The 21469-nt window shown below is 40.3% G+C and overlaps 1 protein-coding gene across 3 annotated transcripts in view; it reads left to right on the top strand.

Moving 5' to 3' along the window:
• Positions 1 to 6345, top strand: part of TRPM6 (transient receptor potential cation channel subfamily M member 6) — a 174724-nt gene extending 168379 nt beyond the window's left edge. For all 3 annotated transcript variants that reach the window (XM_043891277.1, XM_043891278.1, XM_043891276.1), the window contains one exon: positions 1580 to 6345. In XM_043891277.1, the coding sequence (XP_043747212.1) occupies positions 1580 to 1713 (134 nt within the window). In that variant the 3' untranslated portion in view covers positions 1714 to 6345. The remainder of the gene's footprint in view (positions 1 to 1579) is intronic.
• Positions 6346 to 21469: the final 15124 nt, after the last annotated feature.

Genomic DNA, 21469 nt, shown 5'->3' with positions numbered 1-21469 from the left:
CAGTTCCAGCAGGGAGTAGCTTGTCGGCCGGGGAGGTTGTGGTGGGGATGTCAGACTCGAGTGGTACAGAGAGTGGGGTCTCGCTGTCATCTGGCGGCTGCCCAGGACCCCTTCTCACAATCCACACAGTGGAAGTGGGCAAAGAGAACAGTCCTCGGCACATTGGCTGAGCTGCCCATGGACCTCCTGTCTGGATCGCAAGAGCCCAGGAAGGAGCGGGGGCTGGACTGAGCCACATCCAGGCCTCCAGGTAAGGGTCCTCTGGGAGGCAGGAGCTGACACGTATCTCCCAGCCTATGATCACAGGCCAGAATCTAGCTCATTAACTCAGCATCCTCAGGTGCTGACCTCTTCCCGGTTCTGAGTCATTGTTTCCTGGGCAGGACCACTTCTTGTTCTTGAAGACACAGGGACTATATCTGATCAGCCAGGATTAAGGGAAATTTGAGGCGTAACTCACTGCTTCCATCACCTCTTCTGTAGGGTTAAGATTCCTCCACCTCCTTCCCTTTTGCCTTTCCCTACCATGGTGACTTTTGAGTCATTCAAGAATTCCTCCATGTCTAAACCTAAACCTTATTTCCTTTCAAAACCTTAGTTAACACATTTAAATGAAAATAAGAAATATCCTCATTTACTCGAACATTTGGTAATTTGAATTTAAAAAAGCTTAGCTCAGAAAACAGGAGTAGGGGTGATTTTTCTTTTTGTTTATGTTTTACTGTGTGTTTTTTTTTTTTTTTTTTTAAAGAGAAGTCATTTTGGAAAGTGTATAAGAGCATGGAGTCCATAGGTTGAGCTCACATCCCAGGAATGCTTTGTACTAATTTTGTGACCTTGGACCTCATTCTCATCTGTGAGCTGGGAATGATAGCACCTCATAAAGTTGGTGTAAGGATTGAAGCAACGTAATAAGTGTTGGCTACTATCAAACTATAGTATGTAGTAGTTTTATGTCCAGATAGTCCCCATTTAATATTAAAACACTATAAAGGAATGTATGTTTAAGCTTAACAAATTTAATCAACATGGTATATACCATGATATCCAAACATTTAAAGCTCACTGTTGTCCTTAAGTTCTCCCCAAGGGTTGCCCTTGTTAATGATTTCTTGTAATTTCCCTGTTGAACTAAAGAAGGAGGCTTCAGGAAGCAGAGAATTTGATCATTGGACGATGCTTTTAGAGGTTCAGCCAAACCTGAGGTCCATTTTTGTTGCAGAAAACCGAGCAATGATGTCTCAAGTCCACCATTTTGACTGAACAGTCTGACTCTGCCATCATTCAACAGTGAAAATGCCCTGTTTCTAGTATGGCCTCACTTAACTCTGGCCACGTCATGTCTCAAGGGCACTGTGTATTGAGCCAAGCAACCGAGTCTTGCCACAGTGAACACAGCCTTTGGGAGTTAGAGTCACATATGTGCCTGGTGGGGTATACCTTGGACAGGGTTGATGGTTTGAGTTTCACACATCAGAGGGAGCAGAGTCTTCTCTGAGCACTTGGCCTAAAGTCCAATCTATCTGAACATCACGTTCTTAAGGTTTCCCTATCACTGTCTTAACTGTCTTCCTTGCAGACTTAAAAAGAAATGACTACTCTCCTGGAAGGATAAGTTCTGCCTTTGGACTTGAGATCAAAATAGAACCAGCTGAGGAGACTCCAGCGGGCGAAGAGGGTAGTAATTCTCCAGAGGACCTCACACGATTGTAAAAAAAAAAAAAAAAAACAGAACAGAAGTAAGAAGATGACAGCCTTTGCCCTGCCTTCCATGAACTCTATGGTAACATAGATTGGGGATATAACATTGATGATGTCAGAGCCTCTGCCAGAACGGCCTTACCCCGAGGGCCTTCTGGGACATGCCTTCCGAGTCTCAGGTCTCTCTTGTCCAAGGACTTCCCTGTTGTTTGATGAATGGGTTTTCCTAGACATTGACCCTTGTGCAGGGTTCATCATGCCCAAGTTGCACAGGAAGACATTTGGATGAATCAACTGGGAAAGCTGCTCCTTCATACCTCATTCCTTGGTGCAGAATGCTGGGCACTTAAAAGAACCAGACAGATTAATTTATTTTCTCACTCTGTGTGCAGACTCTAACCTCCACTGCTATTCATCACCTAACCCCCATATTGTATTTATGTATATAGTTGTACATAAAAAAGTCACTTGACTTCCTCCTCTCTCCTTTCCAGCAGCATAGGGCTTTATATAGTGACAGAAGGGAAAACAATAGAGAGAAGGTGTACTTGCACAGACTGGAGGATGCTCCTGCACAAACCAGTCAGTGAAAAGGTAGCATCCTAGTGCTATCTACTGAGTTTGAGTATCATCAGTGGATCATATAATCACTGGGCATTTCAGGTTTCTCTAGAAGAGAGGAAAGGGAAATCTAAGACAAATGCCCTAGCATTTTCTTTTTTTTTTTAAGGGAACAAGAATATATAAAACGAGCAATTATTAAGAAATGTTTTCCCTTCCCTTAAGCTCAGGGACACTATTGGTTAGAGAGTTGAGTAAGCCAACCTCTTAAGAATTACTCCCTTTTTTCAAAGCTGGGTATATAATATTACAAGCTGAATTACTCTATGTCAGGTCATATACGTAAAGATGGGGTTTCTGAATGAAAACCTGCTTTGAACATTTTGATTCATTGCAGTGCAGAGTTCTGGTGGCTTCAAGAGTGCTGGAGTGTATAGTTTAAGTATGGCCTGAACACATGTGATCAGTTTCAGAAGCCTGAAGAAAGGGTCCCTGGAAGCCACACTGTACAACATGTTTGGGCAATCAGTCATCCCTCTTTCACACTTATCAAGGGTCACCCTACCTCAGAACAAGCACAAACTGTTCCCCCAAGGAGGACTTGAAGGGCTGGATACCTCCCCCCGCCACCCCCCCATCTCCTTTCCTCATTAAAAAGCATTCCAATCTATCAGCAACAAGCCTCCTGGGGCTTGAAATTTTCACCTTATCCTTACCGTTAGCCCTTACATTAGCTGGCTTCCTTTCAGATCAGTGCTCCTGTATTCCTAGGTTATACTGTGGGGAAATGTTGCCCAAAGCTAGGGGGATGGGAAGCCAAGGGTTTGGTTTGCCAAGGATAGTGTATGATTTTTGTGAGATGCATGATGGCTGATTTACAGCCCCTTTACTTTGGTCTTGGGGGTGGTGGGAGGTGGGAAATCTGGGTGATTTCTTGATTGGCAATGAGGATAAATTGTTAATGCTTCTTCATAGCTTAACTGCTTTATCCTGTTATGAAAATCAACAAGAGATCTGTTGGTACTCACTTCAGAGCCGTGTTCAACTATGGAAAGAGGCAATTTTCATATCCAAGGCCATACTAGAAAGCATTAATTCATTGGTCAAATATCTGTTACCTGGAATGGAACTTGAAAAAATACATTTTGATTTTTCTTTTCTGTGTTGTGGTTTTGTGTCTCTCTTTTTAAGAAAATATCACCAGAATAGCATTTTAAAAAGATGAAACCCTGGACAAAGGTCACCATGGGATAGCTGACAGGAAAATACCAATGTGATAATCATGACTTTGATTCATGACCACAAATGAATGAATTCATTCATTTGGTTAATTTTATTCAACAGGTATTTATTAAGTGCCTTCTCTGTAATGTGTAAGAGATGAGGGTGCAGTGCACATAACATTTCTTTGCCCTTAAAAAGTGGCATGTCTTATATTTCTTTCTGTTTTGGTGGTTGTTCCAGGTTTGGATTTCTGGTGAGTGCTGAAAAATTTGACTTTTGGGGGAGTGTTGGACGCAGAGATGTGTCCCATATTCTATCTGCCAGTGAGCAGTAGGTTTAGACTGGGATATGAGAATTAGGGCAAATGAAAAGACATAGCTGGGATGGTTTTAGGAACCATTGAGGAAAAATGGACTGCATCATCCTTATAGGAGCCCTAAGCCCATCTCACAGATGGCATCTGAATCTGGGGACCAGAGAAACAGCTAGGTTCTTGGGAGTCCTTCCTGAAGGCATCCTGAGCACAGGCATTCCCTTCTTGGGGCTGTGTGTTCCTAGGATAACTTCTGCCCCATGACATCTTAAAGCTTCTAGTAATAACTCTGGGGAGTGAGATCAGATATAGTTTTGGGTCTTTCTCACCATGCTATTTTCTGTGGCCTTGCTAAACAAGTTCTGGGTGACTAAAACTTCCCTAACAGCCATTTAATGAAAAGTTGAAAAAAAATTTTTGTTGTTGCTGTTTGTTATTGTTTTAGATGAGATCACTCACACTCCAGAAGTCAGGACATAGATGTTCCCGTCGTGGCTTGTAGCCTTTCTCCATCAGTCACCAGCATCTACCACAAAGCTTGGCATGTAATAAGCTTTCAACTTTATTTGTTGAAAGAAATAATAAAACCTTCACGTGATAATGGATTTCATTTACTAGTTAACAAATCAGATTTGCATTTTTAATCTAGAAGGGAATGATTACCAATTCCTTAAGACCCAACACAATTCTTTTGATCTCTCTCTGTTTTAATTTTCCAGGAAATAGCTTTTAACAACCTACACCTTGTCTATTGAATTCTCAACCAGTTCTTGCCCTTATCGTCATGGCAATAATACCAGACTACCATCCTTCTTACTGGTGACTATTGAAATGAGATGATAACTTCCCAGAAACTGCCTAGAAATAATCATCACTTTATTACCCTTTGAAAAGAAGATTGATAGAAAAGTCATTTGAAAGATGGTTCATTACCATGCCCTAGTACGATTTCTTTACTCACATCTCTCCAAAGCATGAGAAAGGAAGGATTATTCTCTGAGGTCGGAATTTGAAGGCTGTGTGTTTGCCTCTTTGAAGTCTTGGTATTTAATTTTCTGTAGTCATTTCTTGGGCAATTTTCTAAGAAACTAGTTGAAGCTAATTTATCATAAGTTAAAGTCAAATGACAGAAAAGATTTTTTTCCCCCTTAACAGCATTTTATTCCACAGAGGTTAGCTTCTGAAGGAAAATGAGACTTAAATAGCATTTCAAATCTCCAGCCACATGGGTGGGTACACAGAATAGAAAGGGTTCTGGAAGCCACACTGTTTTTTTTATTTAGCACAGTTATTATTTTGTGAGTTTTCTTCCTAGACCTTGATGTACAGATAAAGTATATTTTAGTGACATGCCCTCCTAAAAATAATTAGTGAAGTTGCTTAATTTTTCAAAAGGAACTTTAAGTCCTCAAGGGATAACAACCCTTGATCTCTATCACTGGCAGATTTGGTTTAATTTTATATATTTCTTTTAACCTTTCTTTTAGTCCGTAACTCTGAAATGAGGATGAGATACTTACCTTTTCAAACAGAGGTGAACAATAACGAGAGAGCATTTATAAAGTCCTTTGAGAATCTCATTTAAAAGCCTTCTTGTGAGCATGGGATCCAGTTCAATAAATAATAAGGGGCTTTCATTTTTGATATTATGTGATCATTATTTAATGTTTACAGAGGATGCTCAGTGGACTTGTTCTAGTATAAACACAAAAGTGGTTTCTGCTGTTTCTCTTTCCAAGGGGAAAAAGCTCATTGCTCCCTTTTTATTTTCAAGCTTAATTAAGTGGTTCAAAATCATGATGTTCACCATTTCACAGTGTCTCCTACTTATTTTCTTTTTGATGGATTTGGGTTTACACAGCCAAAGTCTTTGGCCACCTTCTGCCCAAAGAAAGCCTTCCAGGATAAGTAAAGCCCAAATCTGGTACCATCATTGATGATATTTTTAAGAATGAAAAAAGAGCAGGTTTAGAATCTTGGTATTTGTAAGGCCTGATGTTTTATAAAAAAATTAATTAATGCTGATTTAGATTTTGTCAGTATAGGGCTGTTTAGTAATAGGAAAATTCTGGCCTATGGCTTGTACATCTTTTAGTAACTAACTTCCTTCAGCATTCTCATCTTCCCCTAGTGGTTTTGTTCATTTGTTTGTTTCACTTTGAACCTTTACAAATTCCATCTGCTACTAATAATCAGAAAGTTCATGCAATTGTTATGGTAGAAAACCTTTGGCTAATGACTGTCCCAATGTGGACATAATAATAACTGCCTTTCATTGGAGGAATTTGGGGGGAATCATCATTGGTATCATGTGATTGCACTTTGGCTTGTAATGAATCTCTTTCTTTGTTCCGTATTGGTCACCAGTAAGAGGTCACAGAACCTCAGGATGCTTTCGTAACCTAAAGAAATCCTTGGTGTGTGTTCTGGGTTGAATCGTGTCTCCCCAAATTTCATGTGTGGAAATCCTAACCCCAGGTACCTTGGAATATAATTGTATTTGGAAATAAGGTATTTACAGAGGTAATAAAGTTTAAGTGGGATTATCAGGGTGGACTCTGACTCAATATTACTGTTGTTCTTATAAGAAGAGGAGATTAAGACATAGATACACTGAAAGTGAAGACCATGTGAAGACAGAGAGAATGCATCATCTGCAAGCCAACCAAGGTGAGAGGCCTAGGAGGAAATCAGTCACACTGACATCTTGGACTCGAAGCTTCCCGAACGGGAGGGAAGAAATTTCTCTTGTTTAAGTCACCCAGTCTTCTGCTTTGTCATGGCAGCCCTGGGAAATTGTTACCTTGTTGCGATGCTTTGGAATTGCCTATGTGACCCTGGAATTTTGTAGGAAGGGATGAGAAGAGATGAGGGCAGCAGCAGTGGAGAGGAGGAGGAATGACCGCTGGCCATCTTCTGTGGCAGAGGACAGAGGGTATCACAGATGGCAGGACTTGGTGAGTCATTTCATTGAGAGAGTAGAAACTGATGTGTTCTGGAGATCACCCGAGTGTTACAGGTGAAAACGAACATTGGCTGGGCTTCATGAGATGAGATGTTTGTCTGCTGCTAAAGGCTTCTGGGGACATCGTAGGGGACTGGAAGAGAAGTGTGGACTACAATGTAGACCTTAGTTTTCTACATCCGATCAGTATATATCCTATTTAAGAAATACTTATTGAGCCTTACCATGTGTTATGTCCTGACCCTAACGTTAGACTTGTTAAATAAGATCCATTTCTGTCTTTGAGGGTCTCCAAGACAATTAAGGGGTTTACATTATACTGATTTGTCATTGCCCGCAATAATAATGGTTATAATGATAACTTTTTAATATTATTATAAGGCATGGGTGTTGAGCACTCATTATGTTCTAAGCATTGTGCTAAATGCCCATTACAAAGACTTGAAAAAGCTGCTTATAAGTTAGGCAGCTTAGTTAAGTCAGCTATCCAAGGCGGAGCCAGAATTTAAAGCTTCATCCAATCAGTGGCATAGACGTTAGGCAGTACTAACCAGCACACTCAGAATTACTACCACATGAATCCCTATGATGGTTTGAAACACAGATTTGAAAGTCAGGACTTGACTTCGGCCACTGGATGGGAAGCTCCAGACTGTCACCTGTGGGATGTTACCTTGGGTCCTCTCCGTATATGTCGTTGTCAAGGAAATCTTCCCCACACAGTTAATGGCCATTTGTAATCTGTGAGTCCATGCGAAAGCCATTACCTCCTGACATCATCACGAGGTAAGTGCAGGCTGATGAGAGGGCTCTTTTTTGAATCTGGCATTGTATCTACCAAGGAATTTTTCTGTTTCCACTGCATTTCTGCCCTCGTTTTATGTCTTTCTAGAAAATTAGATATTTGTTTGGTCACAACAAATAACTATTTGTTATTAATAATAATACAACTGCTAACTGGTTGATAGCGTCTAGTGACCTTCCAGTTTATCAATTTATAGTGAAAAATAGAATCTATGCAAACTATAAAACCTTTATTAGCCTGACCATCACACTGTGTCCCTGGAGGCCTTGGAAGCCGGATTATAATCAAAGGTTTACATGAAGTGCATGGAATCAGAACAAAGAGAGTTAGATAAATCACACATTTAATGGTGTCAGGCTAAGACATCCTGTTTCATCCCATCTTCTCCAGAGAAATGGGTCTGCCAAGTGGGAGTGGAATACCCAAAGTGTGCAATATTCCAGACTGATTCCAAACTACTGAAAGTGACTCTTAGATCAGCCTTGGAAAGTATGGATGGTAATGAATTTTTTCTCAACCATCCTCTCTCCCCCCTTCCTCTTTCCCTCCCTCTTTCCCGCCCCTTTTCCTTCCCTCCTCTCTCTCTCCCTCTTCCTCCTTTCTTCATTTTTCTTTCTCTGACTCTGTATTTCTGTTACATGTTTTTATACTAAACTGGCTGCAAATGTGGATCAAGAAACGTCTTTAATTTTATAAGTGCAGTACCAGCTTTTCCAGAAGTACAGATTTAGAAAAAATGAGAACTAAAAGAGTACATAAAAGTAATGTGATTGGAAGAGGCTGTGTTTCACTCAAAGTTAATATAACTGTATTGTCAGAGCAGGGATGAGAACTCAGGTCTAAGTCACCATCGTTTATCTTGATAGTGACTGAATTTGGGTTAAGGGAAATAACACTTGTATTAAAATTTTTCTCTGTTTTGAAAAATATTCAGATGTTTCTGTGACTAAGTTTTTAACTTGGAAATGTTTATATGACTGTCATTCATGTGTGCATGCTCAGTCATGTCTGCCTCTTTGCAACCCTATGGACTGTGGTCCTCCAGGCTCTTCTGTCCATGGGATTTTTCAGGAAGGAATGCTGGGTTTCTATTTCCTCTTAGGGGATCTTCCCAACCCGGGGATCAAAACGGCATCTCCTGCATTGGCAGGCAGATTCTCTACCACTGAGCCGCCTGGGAAGCCCCCAAGACTCATTAAGAATAATCAAATAAAATTTACTTGTCTATGCTTTTCAAAGAGGATAATACATTAGATTTCTGATTTCAGAATTCTAGTCACAAAATATTATTGCAAATTAATGATTGATGACTTTAATATTTCACTTTGCTTATTTGTATGTGTATATGTATGTGTGTGTGTATAAATAGAAAGTAGTTCTTTGAATACCAGGCTTGGGTGACTGCTGAAGATTTCAGATGAAGAGATTCAGATATTTTATTTTATTTAGGATGATTTATGATTATTTCCTGTTGTCACCAAAGGTCACCTAGGGCTGTGGCATGCTTTGAATTTCCCCAGATGGGTCTACATGAAACAGTAGGAAAGTCTCTAAACCCTGGGGCCAGATGGACTTAGGTTTGATCTGAAGCTTTGCCACTTAATAGTTTGTTACTTTGGGCAACTGATTAACCTCTCTGAACCCAGCGTATCATCTGACTATGGTAGGTAATCTGTTAATATACTGACTTGTCTTTCTTCTCACTGTTCTCCATCCCAAGAAGGTAGGTGGATGCCTTTTCCTTAGGACATGACTGGCTTACTGCAGAAGTCACACGGTCCCAATATGACAACTTCTCACCACAACATCTGGAAAATTGATGGGGCTTGGAACTTGGAGTTGATAAAGCAGAAGAAGCCTAACCTGACAAGAGAGACTCATTCCTGGAGGCAGGGAAGATGATGGTGTTTTGTGTAAGAGGCATAGGGCTTGTGAAGGGCCAGTTTGTGGATATCGAGAAAACTGACTTAAGAGCTGTCCCGGGAAGTCACAGGGAGCAATCTGTATCCATGCTAGTCAGGGATCAAATGGGAGCCGCCTACATGTGAACGGATCCTTTGGGCCCAGTGACCAAGGTTAGAAGCCCTTTTCTGTTTTCCAAACACTCAGTGACCTGCTTTTGTTCTTACCTGTTTTAGAATCCCCAAACACGACTGGCAAGACTAACTCTTTTATCATCTTGGAGAGCACAGACCTCTCTAGATTTAGAAAAGTAAGGTAATATGCCATTTTTTGCATCTCTGTGTTGTAGAGCAAATTCATCTCTGTAACCTAATGAACCTAACCGACCAGGAAGGAGTAGTCTGAGAAAGAGAGACTGTACACAGAACGCTTAGTACAGTGTCTGGCACACAATAGGTGTGCTGGGAAGTTGTTAGTTATTATTGAAGATACTCTTATTTCATCACCAATACAATTTCCCACCCAGGATTGGTGGAGCTGGAGATGCTTCTCTCTTACTTAAAAATAGACTTTTCTAAATGACCAATTCTAGGTTCACAACAAAACTGAACAAAATGTACAAAGATTTCCCATATATTCTCTGCCCCCACATATGCTCATCAGCCTCCATCTGCTTCTCTTTTCAAACAAAAGAGTAATAGTATGTGATACTGACCCTAGAACGCTAGCATTGAAATGGTTCTGTGTTAGGGGACACTGGACAACAACAATAAATAGGCACAACAGTGTGATGACTTGACACAGTGGACACTTCTCACTCACGTAACACTGCAGGGCAGACTGTGGTGAGTGGTTGTGCTCTCCTCCACTTAGCCTTTCTGGGACCCAGGCTGACAGGGCTCTATCATCTTTAACAAATGGGCACCAAAAAGAAAATAACATGAAGAGAACACATAGGAGGCTTTATGAGCCAGCCCTAGGAATGGCACACCTCCTGTTCACATGCCATTGGCTAGAATTCAGTCGTGCTTACCTGCGAAAGAGGCTAAGAACTGTGGTCTAGAAGTGTATCCACATACAAGAGAAAAAGGAGTTTGATGGACAGCTAACAAAATCTGTCCAATTAGGGATTATTTAATCTGGTCCAAATACTCGTTTAATTGAAAGTGATTCTGGAAAGTGGAATGCTCTTTGACATGGCTTTGGAGAATGGGTTTTTTCTTTCCATAGAAATGTTTACTACAAAGTCATGGTAGGACATGGTACAATTTTGGACATGGTACAATTTTGACTAACACTGCATATCTTTTTGCACCAGGTGTCCTCAAATATCATCAGATATATTGCTGTTTGTTTCCCCAGAGTTTACTGGAATGAGAGTTGGCTTTCTTGAGCACTGTTAGATTAGTGACAGCTATGAAATATGTCCATTGTAGACTTTCACTGCTTGGCCTCTACCCACTTCCCTCCTCACCATCCCTCTAAGCGACATTTCATGAAATCAAACATTTCTTGCCCTCATTTCTAAATTGCATGCCACCAGCTAGCAGGCATATAAGCAGTGAGGTAAGAGTAGAAATTTACATAAGGAGCCTATTAATATACTATACAAATGAGGGTCCTGTGGAGAATGTTAATTCATTTCCTACACTGAATGGTCATGATCACTGTAAATTTTCACCCACCAAGAGCTAACATGGAGTGGAAAACTTGGATATACATAAGAGATGGGAATTAACTAAATTTTCTGAAGAGAGTTTATTATCACGTACTTTTCCCACAAAGCAGACTTTAAACTGTGCTCTGATTTTAAAGCTTGGATTCATAAACTTAAAAATGATTTTTAAGAGTCATCCTGGACCATTTCCTGAAGGGCAGTGGGTGGGGAACTGAAACATTTTCATGAAATATTTCACTTTATAAAAATTTAAAATTGAAGACATTTTTAGAGTACTATTGTGAAAATTTATGATCTGTTCAAGAACCATAGCTGACAGAACATAGGTAGACTAGACAGAACATGTGATTTTTGGGGTTAACTCCTCAGTGGCTGCTCCATTACTTTGTTGGTTCAGTCATTGATTTATTGACTTAACAAGGATTTGTTAAGTGCCTAGTGTTTTCCAAGATTAGTAAGGTAGGTATTCACAGGTTTGTGTGAAGGTAGATGTGGAAACTACCTCACTGTACCAGAAGCTGCAATTGAGGCATTTGCAAAATGCCTTTATTTCAAGCGAAAAAGGGACCCTCTAGCTCAGCTGGTAAAGAATCTGCTTGCAATGCAAGAGACCCCAGTTCGATTCGGGGGTCAGGAAGATTCACTGGAGAAAGGATAAGCTACCCACTCCAGTACTCTTGGGCTTCCCTGGTAGCTCAGATGGTAAAGAATCCACCTGCAATGTGGGAGACCTGGGTTCAGTCTCTGGGTTGGAAAGATCCCCTGTAGAAGGGAAAGGCTACCCACTCCAGTATTCTGGCCTGGACAGAGGAGCCTGGTAGGCTACAGTCTATGGGATCTCAAAGAGTCTGACACTGCTGAGTGACTTTCACTCTCACTCCCATCTCAAGAGGGAAGGGAAGGCTTCACAAAGAATGACATAGAGTTTGCCTGGTGGAGGGAACAGCAGCTGGGAGAGATGTTTGGGGAATGCTGAATAGTTGTCTAGCTAGTTTCTGAATCACGTATTGGAATAAGTTAGCAGGTAGCATGAGATAAAGCTGAGAAGAATGGATATACTGTTAAAAGCCTTTCATGCAATTTTAAGGAATAAGTTTTATTATGAAGGCTAAGGAAGTTAGAAAATGCTTTCAACATAATCAATTCTAGGTTAATTAATTAATTCAGCAGACATGTATCAATCATCCACTGAGTATGACCTGCTTGGTCTCAGAACACTATGATGTAGACACTGCCCATAGGAGCTTGGAATTTGGTGAGTGATTACAACCAGTAGAGGCTTTTTGGAAGGGCTTTTAACTGCTCATACCAGCAGCCCCATCCAAATTCACTTTATCCTATCATTAGCACTATCATTATCTTTGATGTGAGTGATGGAAGTTTTCTCAATATGAAAGTTAAAGCTTCTAACAGAGAAGTGGCATTTTGCTGATCAGATAGAGTTTCTCAGAATATCATGGACTCTTGGTCCTCCTCTCTTTGGAGTTATCCAACACACACTCTCTCCAGGAGCAAGAGGCATCTCCTCATGTTTACTGTCTCAGTTTTCTTCACCAAGGCCAGATAAGACCAAGAGTTTCTCTAAAGGAATGAAAAGAGATGCAGTGAACTGTTCTTAATTTTAGCATCAACTTTCCTAACCATGGACATTTCAGAATGTCCTGACACCGTCTTCCAGTAGTTTCTCTTTTTCTTGCCAGTATTAACTGATTGACTATATCAAACATCTGTGGGCCATGTGCCCAATCCTTGGATCTCTGATTCCTGCCTCTGCCAGAAGCAATTCCTAAATCATGAGTAAAATGTGAAGTTATTTGTCTCTGACTGATACACCTTTGACTCTAGCAGAGGAAGTATTTCACTGGGTTTTGGAGAATTAGCCAAAAACTCTGTTGCTTTCTGGTCGAGGGAGGGCTCTTTCGGTCAGGGCTCCCCTCACAGCCATTGCCCGCCTGGGCAGGCTGCTGTGGTCCTCTGTTCTGCAAGGAAGAAGGCCAGATAAGATCAGGCATGACACGGAAAGCTTCCATGCCGTCTCATCTTATTTTGGTCCTCACTCAGGTGCAGTAACCTCCCATTGGTCCGGCCAGATCAATACATTCCCTCCAGCTTCCATCCTGAGCCTCTCAGCCTCAGCTAGGCTCTGAACTCCTGGTCCCGAGAGCAGAATGGATTAGCGCTCAGGGCTTCCACGCTGACTCTATCAAAGCTTTCCTCCGCACATCTCCATTATGTGAATGGCTCTGTTAACCAAACCTATTATCTTTCCCCCTTGGTTTTCAAGTTGAGAAAGGGAAAGCAACTTCTTTAATGGCCCACAGATTGATGATTAACATTTTACATGTCCCTGCTGCTAAGTAAAAGAACTGCTTTGTGGACAGTGAAATGCCTAGGAGAAGGAAGCGGGAGTCAACTTGGTTTATTAAGTTGTGCTGCTTCATTAATCACAATCTTTTTTTATGGCAGTGCTTAAAGGCCCATCCATTGTGCTTCTCAGGAATGGGGTAGATCAAAAACAAGTGCTTTTAGTGCACCTTTGACATCTGGCATAGCAGCCGGCTATCTGCGATATTGCTCTCAAGCAGGGTGGGGAGCTGCCTTTACTGTGACCATGCTGGCCCTTCTGATTTAAGCTACCGCAGAGGGCCATGAATTACCTTAAAGGAGCTCCAGTGCAGAGCTCCAAGTTTTATGCCGGACCCCTGCCAGCTTCCCCACTTTATGAGTATGAACAATCAGACAATTGAACTGATTTGACTTTGCTGCTCCTGGAGTTTCATTGCCTCGAACCTAGGGATGTAATGATGGCAAGGCCATGCTCAGTGCTGCTCTGACTAGCAGCGGTACCCGCTGCCCGTTCAAGTAGGGCACCCGTTCTTGTTAGCTGAAGACTGCTCTGATTTGCAGCAAGGGGGAAAATAGATCCTGTGCAATCAGATTAACTCAACTCTGAATGTTATTTTCATTTAACACCGTGGAACCAGGCAGTGTCCCATTTTTTTTTTTTTTAATGGTAAACTCATTAAAAGGCAGTGTTCTTTCACAAGGAGTCTTACAGCACGTGTGCCACCTGCTAATGTAGATTGCGGACACACACACTCATCTAAGCCGACACATACAGTACTCATGCTCCTACTCCACAGACAGGCTCAAACCCAGCTAGTATCGCCAGTATACAAAAGGGCATCTGGTCTAGTCAAAATGACCGGACATCAAATTTTTCGTAATGTTTAGAACTTGTGTCCACACATACTCGTTTTGGCTCTTTGTGTGAAATGGAAGACAAGTGCTCAGGTTTACTTACTGTATGTTTTCGGTGTCAGAGATCTTATCCACTTTTGGGATTTATTATACGTAAAATGAATCTCTTCTAACATCTATTGAAAATAGTGTTATTGTATTTGGAAGAACAATCCAGTGCTCACTATAAAAAGTTAAAAAAATGCAATTAAGAACCCAAAATACGAGTCACCCACTCTCTTACCACCTAGAGACCCCTATTATTAAAACTTTATCCTGTCATCTTTCTTTGTGAATGTACACTGATTGATTGCTTCATTCATTCATTTTACACCTGTAAGCAAATCTAAATGTTGTTAAAACAACGTGGAAAATATGATCCCATTTATGGAAAACAAACACACATGCACACACGTTTAAACAAAACTCCATGGAGTATCAGTTTCTTATGTCCACATGCTTGCTTGGCATTGACTGGTAGACTTGGAGTCTACCAGACATCTCAATTGATTTAATACCTAACCACCTGATGTTCCCCCAAATCTACTTCTTCAGTAACCTCTCCCATCTCAGTTAATGGAATGCAGCCTTTTGGTTAATAAGACCCTCAAGTTTGGAGTCATCCTTGATTCCTGTTGTTTGTTTCACCCTATATCCAGTTTATTCACAAATCCTCTCAGCTTTCAGAGCAGGCTCACATCTCAGCATCTTTAGTACCATCCTTGCTCACCTGGATTATTGCAGTAAGCTTCATATTGGTCCCCCTGACTCCGGCATTCAGTCTGGATGAAGCGCTATGTTTTAGGGTTGTCACATGCTTTTATGTTTTTCAAAAATATGGTGACAGATGTTTTGGAAAGAGCAGGTGTTTACTCTAGATAGAATTGTGTTTGTGTTGTAGCTGTGATGGTCACTAACTGTGCGGCCTTAGGAAATTCACTCTTATTTTCTGAGTCTCTTAGTTTCTTCAGCTGTAAAGTGGGTTAATGATAGCTATGCCCTAGGGCTCTCATGAAGGTGAAGGGAATTCACACTAGGTAACTAGCAACAGTCTGGCACACAGGATGTGCCCTGTAATTGCTTATTTTTGTGTTTCCTCTCGTTCATTCAACTGAGATCATGTCACCCTCCTTGAAGTGGCATCGAGGTCGGCACACTTGTGATCCATCTTCTTCGAGCTAGACACCTCTCCCTCCTCATTCTGTGTCCCCATGCTTCAGCTACAGTAAATAGCCAGTCTTTCCCAAAACCCATATATCGCATATGCAAATCTGATAATGTTATGAGTGTTATTCTTCCACAAGAGGGTTTCCATGGCAAATATAGACAAATATCCAAGTGTGGCATGCAGTGTGGCCTCCGTCTGTCCACTTGCAGGCCATGCTCTTCTTTACCTTATTCTTCCTCTTGTTTTAGCTCTGCTGCCGCTTGGGCTTGGGGTCTTCTTTCCCCACTTTCTCTCTGATGGCTAAATATTATTTAGCCTTTAAAAAATGTGAATATTCCTTTATTGATGTATAATTTATATATAGTCAAATGCACAAATCTTAAGCATAGAGACTGATGAATTTGACAAATATATACATATATATATATTTGACATATGTAAAAGCATACAGACTGATGAATTTTGACATATATATGAATATGACAAACATATATGATATGTGTGAGTATACTTATATACACACTCATGTAGATCATGATAGAAAACATTTGCATCTCCCTAGGAACTTTTCTCATGCTTCTTTCCAGTCAGTCTGTAGCCCCTGCCATGATACTGATTTCTATGACCGTGGATTATTGTGTGTCCAGGGGAGGCAGGGAGAACCGTAGTCTCTTATCTCACCATCTTGAACCAGAACTCTAAGTAATTTATTTGTATGAGTCTTTTCTACCTCACAAGAGACCAAGGAGGGGACAGGCAGGGCAGACTGGTGTTTCAGGCGTCCTGGGCCAAGGGGCTGCTTCTGTTGCCCTGGGACTCCTGCCCTGCCAGCTCGCTAGCATTTTTAGATGCCTTCCATGGAAGCTTGATTTGAATTAAAGCTGGACATTCTTTTAAATATTTTATTAGTGGTTACATTAAAGCTCTTTTAAAAGAACATTCTTAAGCCTTTATTTATCTAATCATCATATCAAAATCAAAATAATTAATTTTTAAAAAATTGATTAATTTATTTTAATTGGAGGCTAATTAATTTGCAATATAGTAGTGGTTTTTGCCATACATTCACATGAATCAGCCCTGGGTGTACATGTGTTCCCCATCCTGAACCCCCTCCCACCTCCCTCCCCATCCCATCCCTCAGGGTTGTCCCAGTGCACCAGCTTTGCGTGCCCTGTTTCATGCATCGAACTTGGACTGGTGATCTGTTTCACGTATGGTGATATACATAAAGCAATTAATTTTGATTCTGCTTTATAGACAATGAATTTAGTATTTTTGTTTTAAAGATGCATTCTCTACTGTTTAATCATCATTGTTTTTTTCTCGGATTCTGCACTGTATCATTTGAAGGATAAACTCTTTTTTAGTGTTTAGTTTTATAATACTAAATGAAATAAGTAGCTTCATCAGTTAACTTTTGTAATTGTGTTTAAAAGTTTAGTAAAGTCAGTATAGTGTAAAGGCTAAGAGTGTGAAATCTGAAGCCGGACGCTAAGGTTCAAATTCTGGTGCCATCTCTTGTTGGCTCTGCGGTTTTGAGCAGGAAAGTGGACCTTTCTGTCTCGTCGTCCTCACTGGAAATGGGGAATAATAACAGTAGCTACTTCATTGATTTTCAGAAAAAGATTTAAGTGAACTACTATAAGCGCCCAGGAGAGTGGCTTGCATATAGTAAACTATCAACTATTACTATTTTCTTTGTGTTTGGTTCATCTTTCAGGTTTTGTAAATGTCTTAGAAAGCCCCTTCTTTTTCCAGGAAGGGTATATACTTATTATTATTTTGAAAATTTTCATATTTGAATATGATTTTTTTTTTGCATCTTCATATAGGAATGAGAAATTGGTGGAGTCTAGGATTCCTAGGTAATAAATTTTTCCCTGAAAGCTGGTAAAGAGCATTATATTGTCTTCCAGCATTGCCGTCTATGGGGTCACACAGAGTTGGACACGACTGACGTGACTTAGCAGCAGCAGCAGCATTGATGGTTGCAAAAGATGATACAGTTTGTTTCCCTTGAAGATAAATTGTTTTATCTTCTTAGATTAATTAGTTCAACAAATATTTATTGTACTGATTCTATGTATAAGATAGAGTTCTTTGCTCTAGGAATATAGCAGTGAGCCAAAACTTGTGAAGATGGCAACCTAATTGGGGTAGGGGTGGGGAGAAGACAGTAACCCAATTACCCAGAGTTAGCTAAACTGCAAGGCCTAAGGGAACAGTTCCCACAAGACTACCTTCATATCTGATACAAATTGCAGGTTTGGGGTACCCACGAAACTGCCCTCAGATTTGATAATTTCCTATAACAACTCACAGGGCTTGCTATTCATTATACTTATGATATGGTTTATTACAGGGACAGGATAAAAACTAGAACCAGACAAAGGAAGAGACACATATGGTAGAGTCTTAGAAAAGTCCAAATGTGAGGCTTCCAGTTGTCCTCACTCCATGGAGTCATGGTGATATTATCTACTCCTCACCACTATGTGTGCAAATCCATATGGAATATTGCCAACCAGGGATGCTCACCTTGCTTTTAGTGTCTGGACCCTTATTCTGGGCTTGATTGCATACTATCTACCTAGCTGTTTTTAATCTCTTTTCTTTTGGAGGTTGAGATTAACTCTTTAGTTTCTTGTTCTTCTGGAAGTCAGAACTGATATGGTCCAAAGCCCCCATCATAAATCAGATTGTTAGACTGTCCAGTAATCAAAGCCTCCAGACAAAGGACACATGAGACAGTACATTCCAAGGGCCTGGAGATTACCTCTTAGCAACTATGAACAAAATCCAGACCTCTCGTTGTGTGAGACCTCTCTTTCTTTTCTACATACCAATAAATATACAATAAATGCAGTGAAAAAATAATAAAGGACGGTAAGGGAGATAGGAGCTTCCCAGATGGCTCAGTGGTAAAGAATCTGCTTGCCAATGCAGGGATGTGGGGTGGATCCCTGAGTTGGGAAGATCCTCTGGAGAAGGAAATGGCCACCCACTCCAGTATTCTTGCCTGAGAAATCCCATGGACAGAGGAGCCTGGCGGGCTACAGTCCATGGGTTGTGAAAGAGTCAGATATGACTTAATGACTAAATAACCAACAGGGAGATAGGGAAGTGGAGGGGGTTCTTGTAGATAGGATGGTGAGGCCCCTCTTGAAGCCTGAAGGAGAAGGGGTCAGCCTGGGGAAAGCCTGGGGAGGAGCATTGTAGGCAGAGGGAACTGCAAGATCAAAGGGATTGAGGTGGCATATAATTGGGAAGTAACAGAAAGGAGGTCATTTTAGTTAAAGATTAAAATGTGGCACTGAGGGAGGTGGTGGGTGGCAGGAGTGGAGGTCAAAAGAGGTTTGGAACGAGGCGGTCAGATCTATAGAACCTTGTATGTTTTACATTTTCTCTCAGGGAGATGATGGGAAGCCACTAGAAAGATGTGAGCAGAGGAAAGACATGCTATGATTTGAGCTGTAAAAGGCTTGCTCTGGGTCCTGGCTGGAGAATATTCTGTAGGGAGCTAGAGCAGAAGCAAAGAGCTCAGTTCCAAGCCCATACAGTTTGTAAACAAACCGATTGTCAGTTGCTCTTAAGCCATTATTTAGGTAGAAAATAGTTTGAGGTGGTTGTCACTTTTTATTTTTTTAAATCACATCTATAACAAGCTCAAACAAATCTTGAATTCCAAGTTTGATTTAGTAATCAGCTGAATCAATTTTCAGTTGAAATTCTGAAGAACTGTATGAGTAAATGTTGCTGGTTTTTTCCCTCTTTTTTGAATATGTGTTGTATTTAAAGTTGAAATCTTGGGCACTTCAGATATGACATGATAGAAATTATGTCACAATCAACACATATGAGTCTGTGTTTCCTAACTGTGTGGTTATGTTTACATGCAGAATATTAAGTAAAAGACCTTCTAAGAAGGTGTTATAAGTAAATTTAACCTTGAAAATTGAAAAAAGAAAGGATTGAAGCAATAGGGAAGGGCAGACGTAAAAGTCTTTGAGCTGGGTTGGTGGTAACAGATGGAGAAAAGTGGATGAATCCTGGATATGTCATATTTTAAGTGAAAAACAGTCAGGATTTAGTGACAGGTTGGAGCCTGGATTCTTTACTTTAAAATGTAAACATTTAGTGCATTTATTTAGGCATGGACCCTCTCTTAGTAAATTGCCTGGAGCAGAGTGACCTCTCTCAGTCTAAAATATTTGGAGAGGTTTGTCCTTACTTATTCCTTATTCCATTGTTCTGATTTCTGTCTTCATTGACCAGATCGCTCTGATTTATTTTTTGTATCTATTTATTTTTTTTCAAATGATTTTTGAAAATTTCATCACTCTTTTCCTTGCATTTTCTGAGCCCTACTCAGGTTTGTCTCTCTCTCTGTTTACTTTGTTAACCAGGAATTTCCATTTTTTGCGGTCAAAAGGCTAAACATTCAGGTAGGTGGTCAATTCTAAGTCAGGGCTGACCAAAGCCTTGGGGTTGGGGACAGACAGGGAAACTGGCAAGAACAACCCTGGGCCCAACTTTTCAGTAGACTGACTTTCAGGCCTTGAGATCAGGGCTGGCCAACAGCTGGAGGTGTTGACCATCACTTGTCCATGGTGATAATAATGGTCCTATAGGTGCTCCTTCTTGAGTCGGCAAAAAGGATTCAGGGAACCCTGCTGCTGGAAGCCAGATCTATGGAAATAGAAAAATATATATAAAATTTAGAAATTCTCCTACTAACTGATGATGTCTATTTGTAGCTCTTCCCATCCCTCTGCCTCCCAGATTCTGACCTGTTAGAAATTTTTTTTTCTAAAAGTTTTACAGCTTTTTTTCAGAGTCAACTTGTTGTCTTCTTGATCAGCTCTACTTAACTTTGATTAATTTCTGCTTTCGTCTAACATTCTTTCACTTTTATTTGTGTTTATTTCAGTTTCTTGGACTGGAAGTTTAGTTTTGTTTTCTAGAACATATATATCTGTACATTTATATTATATATATTCCACATAGTTCCAGTCCATAAGTATTGGTATTAAGAGCTCACACACCTTTTATTTCTAAATCATTTGTAATTTAAATCTTGATTTCTTCTTTAATCCAAGAATTAGAAGTTTATTTTTTAAGTTTTCATATGCTTTGATTTTTTTCTGTGTGTGGTGGGAGAGGGTCTTAATGTTGTGGTTTTACTTCTAATTTTTCCATCGTGATGAGTATTTTTCTCTTTCTTGGAATTTACTGAGAGTTTTTGTGTGATTCATTATGTAGTCAATTTTTATGAATGTTCCGTGTGTTTGAAAATAAAGGGAATTCTTTGTTTATTGGTACACAACTAAATTTATCTGAGATCAAACTTGTTAACTGTGTTATTAAAATCTCTAAATTTTCTTCAAAAAATCTATTTAATCTTCTAGGATCTGAGATCTCTGTGATTTTGTCCACTGTGCCTTTTCAATTTCTCTTTGAAATTCTAATAAATTTTGCTTTATATATTTCAAAGCCACATTGTTAGGTACATAAAAAAGTAGATGACTGGGGCTTCCCTGGTGACTTACCTGGTAAGGAATCTGACAGCAATGTGGGAGACCTGGCTTCGACCCCTGAGTTGGGAAGATCCCCTGGAGAAGGGAACGGCCACCCACTCCAGTATTCTGGCCTGGAGAATTCCGTGGACCGTGTAGTCCATGGGGTAGCAAAGAGTTGGACACAACTGAGCGACTTTCACTCACTCACTCATTGAATCTTCCAGGTAGGTTTGTAACTTAAACAAAATACTCAATAGTCCTTACTATAATATTCTTAAATTCTATTTTGCCTGATTACTATTTCTACATCCTTGAAAATTTTGTTAGTGTTTATCTAGACCACCTCTTTTCATTTCTTTATTTTCAATTTTCCTGTGTCAATTTGTTTTC

Source organism: Cervus elaphus, chromosome 29, assembly GCF_910594005.1.
Source record: "Cervus elaphus chromosome 29, mCerEla1.1, whole genome shotgun sequence".
In the NCBI taxonomy this organism is placed as follows: domain Eukaryota; kingdom Metazoa; phylum Chordata; class Mammalia; order Artiodactyla; family Cervidae; genus Cervus; species Cervus elaphus.
This window is presented reverse-complemented; position numbering and strand designations above follow the sequence as displayed.